This window comes from Hermetia illucens, chromosome 2 (assembly GCF_905115235.1).
Source record: "Hermetia illucens chromosome 2, iHerIll2.2.curated.20191125, whole genome shotgun sequence".
NCBI lineage: Eukaryota > Metazoa > Arthropoda > Insecta > Diptera > Stratiomyidae > Hermetia > Hermetia illucens.
The window spans coordinates 93,540,405-93,547,548 of NC_051850.1; the positions used below are offsets into that span (position 1 = coordinate 93,540,405).

The 7,144-nt window shown below is 42.2% G+C and overlaps 1 protein-coding gene across 1 annotated transcript; it reads left to right on the top strand.

Moving 5' to 3' along the window:
• Window positions 1–3,683: 3,683 nt before the first annotated feature.
• LOC119647905 (major heat shock 70 kDa protein Ab-like) lies at window positions 3,684–5,842 on the top strand. The gene has a single exon (XM_038049213.1). It carries the CDS (start codon window positions 3,811–3,813, stop codon window positions 5,728–5,730), a length of 1,920 nt encoding a protein of 639 aa, XP_037905141.1. The 5' UTR covers window positions 3,684–3,810; the 3' UTR covers window positions 5,731–5,842.
• Window positions 5,843–7,144: the final 1,302 nt, after the last annotated feature.

The window sequence follows — 7,144 nt, forward strand, 5'->3', positions numbered from 1 at the left end:
CTAGCACTCTCCTCATCGGTTCACTCACCTCGTCCTACTTTGTCATCAGTGGTTTTTTAAGGGATTAGGCCACTGTAGCGGGCTTCCGTTCGGGCGGTTTTTGCAAAAACGGCCCGTTTTTGAAAAAAGTTCAAAATTTTCGAAAAAACATCCACAAATTATTTATTAAAAAGGAGCTATGCTATCTCAAAAATCCTATACACTTGCATGTAGAATGTAATCATAAATATACAGTTAAAATTTCTTCAAGTTATGAGTTCGGCCAACTTTCGGTACGCTCGCATCGCGCATGGAGGGGTTGCCCCAAAATTCAAAATAAAAGTATGTCATTCTTAAGGTACTCAAGCATACTTTCACCAAAAAAAAAAGAATATTTCTGCGATGGCCTAGCTCATCAAGTAACTTTCCTCTGCTACCCATATATAACCGTGAATATAAAGATTTTATTTTATTTTGGATGAAGTCCAGAAGCCCTCAAATCACCACCTAGCATCAAGCCATCAGAGTCAGGTCCTTGAAACGTGTTAGAACATTTCATTCGAGACCAGTGAATCTCATGTCGATAGCGGATGTCCTCATTTCGGATGTGATCATAACGTGTTACGCCACTGGTCCAAAGTTTCTCCATTACCGCGAAGCCCCGTTCATTGTTTTTTATAAAGGGCTACTAATCAGAACTATAGTAGGCGGACGACACTGGTAAATTTTGGATTTGAGACGTTCGTTGATGTGTCGATCGCAAAGTTATATCAAGCCACTAACCCAAGTTGCGCTGTTTCGTGAAGAAATTTCATAACACCGCTCACCATTAGCAGATAGCACTGTTCGAGACATTTAAATTGCTCAGTTCTGGGTAGGTCACTGCACTGGAAGCGGTATTTAAATTTAAATATTTAGTTTTTATTAAATTAAATATTTAGTTTTTTTATAACCCAAACTCCTACTCAAAACTGTCAACCACAATCCCATTTTGCTTATCTTTATTCAACTCGTTCCTAACTTTGTTTTTGTTACTTGAATGGAACTCAATTGAAATATTGGGTTGGGGAAAAAGAAATGTCGTATTTGTGATCGAAATTTTACGCTTTATTTAACATTTATTTAACATACTTACTCCTTATTTGCAAAAAACTCAGACAGCCAGTCGAATTCGAATCCGAATTCGTTCCGCTTCAGCTGTGCATTGCAGGAGTTGATTCGGTCCAAGAGTTTTTTTTGCGTCAACTCGTGTGGCAAGCAAGCATCCAGCTTTTTTGGAATCCAATCTTCTGCAAATGGTTCCAAACGGTTTTATGGTCCTTACCTAGTTCCTGGCTAATCGAGCGTATGCTCACATGCCGGTCTACTTGGATGATTTCGACGATTGGCCTACCAGTACGGGGTGTATCTTCGACATCCACTACACTAGAACGAAATCGTTCGAACCAACATTGTGCTGTGCAAATCGTTACACTATCGGACCCCGAATTTGCTGCTTGGTGGACTCCATCTTTAACGCGCTATAACTTGAGGTTCAACCGTATGATCACAACCCTGTCAAAGAGACACTTGTAGCACAGATTTTCGTCTTCAAATCCCCGTATAGTATGACCCGATGCGATAAATACAAAACAAGATATGTTTAAGTGTCGCCATCTATTCACAAAATACGACATTTATTTTTCCCCAACACAATTTATATTCACCGGTGAATAGAGTAACCGTAATGCGGCGGGTAATATAATGAATGGCAGCGATTATAACGGCAGATATCTTCTCTTAGTCCGAAGAATAGGTGGATACAGCTTGGTTAGAGCAAGCTATTGCATTGCAACTTGGATTGATTGAATAGAATACCTGACTCCAAAGAAACTCGGTTGATGACCATCCACTTACGAATGTTTCCTTTTGAGACAACTAAAAAAGTTTTCAGCGGCGTTTTTACGGAATTATTTGTGCAACAAGGCACGAAAAAATATTTCACCATCCTCTTCACATTTCACGCGTGAAATTACCTTTGAGGTTTTAATGAGCAACTCCCAGTTGCCAGTCTACTGAAGTTTCTTGACGCGATTTGTGACGTTATGCACAATGGCGCGGATTTTTCAGTGCGTTTGAATTTGGTTGAAATTTAAAATGCTGACAATTTAAAAAGTGCAGTATTTTTTCAAAAGCGGTCTTTGAGTGTTTTGTTAGATTGCACCATATAAATGATGTCCGTCATTAGTAAAAATAAGGCCGGGAGTCTATTGAAGGCAGAATTCCCATACTCTTTTGGATTTGAATTTTGCCTTCGAAGCAAAGGTTGTTATGGGTGTTAAGTTTAACGCAGAGACACCAGAATTCTCAAATTTATTCTAGGTTGACGGCACAAGACAAGTTCACATTTACGGATTTATCTACTGAAAGTCATTGATCTGGTCTTTTCTGCTGAAGTTGTTAGGTAGCAACTTCGTTTGTTTGCTTTAGTTCTTACACTTTCTCTGCAAATCATCATCAAAAAAAGATAGAAATACTGTGTCGTCTGGGTAACAAAATATACTAACTCTGTTTGTACCCACCGCATAACCGATGTTCAGGGCCGTCACTGGAATCCATTTCTCGAAAAATACTTGTTGTGTTGTATTTTACAAATTTGAATGCCATGTAGCCTGATTGGTGCAGAAAATTATAAGGAAATACTTTACACAGCTAATGTTGATGGATGAAACGAAGTTACAACAAATATAATTTATTACCGGTTCGAAAAGCTGGTAGAACGACCAGTTTGATTTTGTTGAGAAATGGACATAGTATTTTTGGATAATACAGAAATAGTGAGAAAACCAGGTACTTCAAAACACTCCACATTTGCTATTGTCCGTCCCCAGCAAATATCCAGCAAAATGTAAAACTTCTCGCTTAACTAGAAAAAAAGCGAAAGCCACTGTGATAGTTTTTCCCCATAAAAGCTTGTGGAAGAAAGTAAGCAAAAGCAAAAAAATTTCGAACAGAGACAGTCAAAAAATTAAATTCCGGCACGAGAAAATGCGACAGTGATGTTGAAAATCTCAATTTTTGGTACAGCGAAGGTCATTATTCAGAGTCAAATGAAGGCCTGGCTGCCTTTGCTCGATGTGGCGACTGGGTTCATCGCAACTGTGCTGATGTGGAAAATGAAAATTCAGCGTTGCCCATCTCACTTTAAAAGCGGCCATGACAGGGTGGAACCATTTCTCCTTTTTGATTTTTCACAATTTGATTAAGTTCCCAGTGTTCCTAAAATGAGTGTAAACTATTATAAAGATACGATATTGAATGTTTTATTGAGTTCCAAACGTTAAGTACAAAGCCTTGCCATCTGCTTAGCGCAGGCATACGTAACTCGTACAAAATCGAAACGAAAGGAAAACTCTCGGAAAACGTACAAAGTTCCACCAATTTTCGGTTATTATTACTGCTGTGTGTAAAGGACAATTGCAACGGAAATATAATCCTTAAATGACAGGGAATTTGCAGAATTGCATTGAACGCTGTTAATTCGCTGAATCTACGTTATATTATTCCTCTGTTATATTACAGTCTACTGTTTAGACTATGTATACAAAAGAAATCTCCCGAAGCTTCTTGATCCGATTAGAGAGTTCTTACCGATTGTTCCCGAAGATTTGACAGCAGTATAAATACGAGCAGCGAGTTAACAGCCGGCCAGTATTAAACTGTAAAACAAGAGAATCACTTCGTGAAGTGGAAGAAGCAAACGAATTTCTGTAACATTTGCGTAAACAAAGTGTGGAAGAATTATTTATTATCAGAGAATTTTAATTGAGAAAGTGTATCGAAGAAAATCAGATGAAAATGCCTGCAGTTGGAATTGATTTGGGAACGACCTACTCGTGCGTCGGTGTATTCCAGCACGGAAAGGTGGAAATTATTGCAAACGACCAAGGAAACAGGACGACTCCCAGCTATGTGGCGTTCACGAACTCGGAACGGTTAATTGGCGACGCAGCTAGAAATCAAGTCGCGATGAATCCTACGAACACAGTCTTCGACGCGAAGAGGTTGATTGGCCGACGATATGATGATCCGAAAATTCAGGAAGATGTCAAACACTGGCCATTCACTGTGAAGAGCGAAGGTGGCAAACCGAAAATTTGCGTAGAGTTCAAAGGAGAACAGAAACGATTCGCGCCAGAGGAAATCAGTTCAATGGTGTTGACGAAGATGAAGGAAACAGCAGAGGCTTTTCTCGGTGAGACCGTTACGGATGCAGTCATTACGGTCCCTGCGTACTTTAATGATTCGCAGCGTCAAGCCACCAAGGACGCCGGAGTTATCGCTGGCCTAAACGTTCTGAGAATCATCAACGAACCAACGGCCGCAGCCCTTGCCTATGGACTGGACAAGAACTTATCAGGTGAACGCAACGTGCTCATCTTTGACTTGGGTGGCGGAACTTTCGATGTATCCATCCTAACCATCGACGAAGGCTCATTATTCGAGGTACGCGCCACGGCTGGAGACACCCACCTCGGAGGCGAAGACTTCGATAACCGTCTCGTTTCGCACCTGGCCGATGAATTCAAACGCAAGTTTAAGAAGGATTTGAGGTCAAGTCCACGAGCCCTTCGTCGACTGAGGACGGCAGCTGAACGTGCCAAACGAACATTATCTTCGAGTACGGAAGCCTCCATTGAAATAGACGCACTGTTCGAGGGAATGGATTTCTACACGAAAATATCGCGAGCCCGCTTTGAGGAACTTTGTGCAGATCTGTTCCGGTCGACGTTATTGCCAGTAGAGAAGGCTTTGACCGACGCGAAGATGGACAAGTCACAGATCCATGATATCGTGCTGGTAGGAGGTTCGACACGAATCCCGAGGGTACAAAACATGCTGCAGACCTTCTTCAACGGCAAGAGTCTGAACTTGTCCATCAACCCAGATGAAGCTGTTGCATACGGAGCCGCCGTTCAAGCAGCCATTCTCAGCGGAGACAAGAGCTCGAAAATCCAAGATGTATTGTTGGTGGACGTTGCCCCACTATCACTTGGCATCGAGACGGCTGGAGGAGTAATGACTAAAATTGTGGAACGCAACGCGAGGATTCCATGCAAACAGACCCAGACATTCTCGACTTATTCGGACAATCAACCTGCAGTTACTATTCAAGTGTTCGAAGGTGAGCGTGCCATGACCAAAGACAACAATCTTCTGGGTACGTTCAACCTAACGGGCATCCCTCCTGCACCACGGGGAGTACCGAAAATTGAAGTTACATTCGACCTGGATGCCAACGGAATCTTGAACGTTTCTGCTAAAGACACGAGCACCGGAAACGCTAAGAATATTACGATTAAAAACGACAAGGGCAGGTTGTCTCAGTCGGAGATCGACAGGATGCTTGCCGAAGCAGAACGCTATGCAGAAGAAGATGAACGTCAACGACAGCGCGTTGCTGCTAGGAACCAATTGGAAGGTTACGTGTTTAGCGTAAAACAAGCGGTGGAAGAGGCGGGTGAGAAACTGTCTCAATCAGATAAAGACTCCGTGCTGAGAAGCTGCGATGAAACGGTGAAGTGGTTGGACAACAATAGTCTAGCGGACAAGGAAGAATACGAGCATAGGCTGAGAGGGCTGACGAAACAATGCAGCCCGGTAATGACTAAATTGCACACTCGCGGACAACAACAAGGCGCAAGCTGTGGTCAGCAGTCTGGTGGCTGCGGAAGCGCCCGTTCAGGACCTATAATAGAGGAAGTGGACTAAAGGACTGGACTAGAATAAGGATTCATTCAGAATGTTGATGTGATATTTTTGTTAGATTTCCATGGACAGTATGGGAATTGTATTAAGTTTATCTTCAATTGAAGATGTTACAATAAAATTATATTTAATGAATGAAAGCGAGTTGGTTTCATTTGAGTTCTGGGTGAAGTTATTTTTTTCTTATAGAGTAGAACTTGTGGTGTTCTAGCGAGAATTAAACAGTTTATTAAGGGGTCCGTTCAGCCAATTCAATGTTAACTAGAGGTTTTAATCGAGTTATATGTGCATATGTTGCTATTAACATAGTATGCTGGTCCCAAGCCCAGGTAAAGGAGGAGAGTTTGAGACAACGTGCTTTGTACTATTTTCAGTAAAATAAAAATAGCATGCTGAGATCAGGGAAGGGAAAGGGAATCCACTATGCTAAATCATACCTGATCTCTCTTGGTGACAAGTCCCGCGACAGGCCGACCAAGAAAATGCATCCAATGTCGTTAGAAACAAGATGATCGGATCGAGTCATAAGCCTCGAAAGAATGCTAGGGCGTCCATCTCAGGCGTCCAATAGGCAAGAGTTCTTGGCGAACGTAAGTAAATTAGTCCGAACAAAACAAATACGTCCCTGCACGCTAAATGTTGACACCCTAACTGGAAAAAAAACCGAGGAACTCGCAAGACCTCTTCGGAAAAGGCGCGTTGATATCTGCGCTCTGCAAGAAATCCGATGGTCTGGTGCCAAAAGCTGCGACATTGAACGCGAACGTGGTAAAAATGGCTATATACTTCTCTATTTTGGCAAGTTCGCCCGCTTCCTCATTTCTTTCTAACCCAACAAGACCTGGAACCCAGGATATGCATATCTTATTGTACGAACCGAGCGTTTTCAGTCTCTCGAAGCATTCCCATACCACTTTAGAGTTCACCTGGTTGGACCCAAATGTCTTGATCGCCGCTTGGCTGTCAGTCAGAATAACAATGTTCTGCCCCCTGTGGTTTCTTTGGAAATTAAAAGAGCCACATCTGTCTACTGCGTATATTTCTGTCTGGTATATGCTAGTTTGCTTACCCATTGGCTGCAAATACATTTTTTTTCCTTGCACCAATGACCCCGACACCTGCTCCATCTGCTGTGAGGGATCCTTAAGTGTACCAAGTAAACAGTTGCTGGTTTAAGCCGTATGTCGTAGCCAGGCTCTACCAGTATGCGTTGTTACTCCAACATGTTTCAAACTTCTTATCGTAGTGAAACCTCGTTGTCAATCTTCCTTCGATTTAGGAAGATCTCAAACTGATGCTCGATCTGTATGTGCAGATGGAGAAGACCTCCAGGGATGCCTTTGGGCCTCATTGGAGTTTGTGTAACTCCCTGGCTTGTGTGCTAAGTTCAGTTCTTTCTGCCTTACTATTGCAGTGT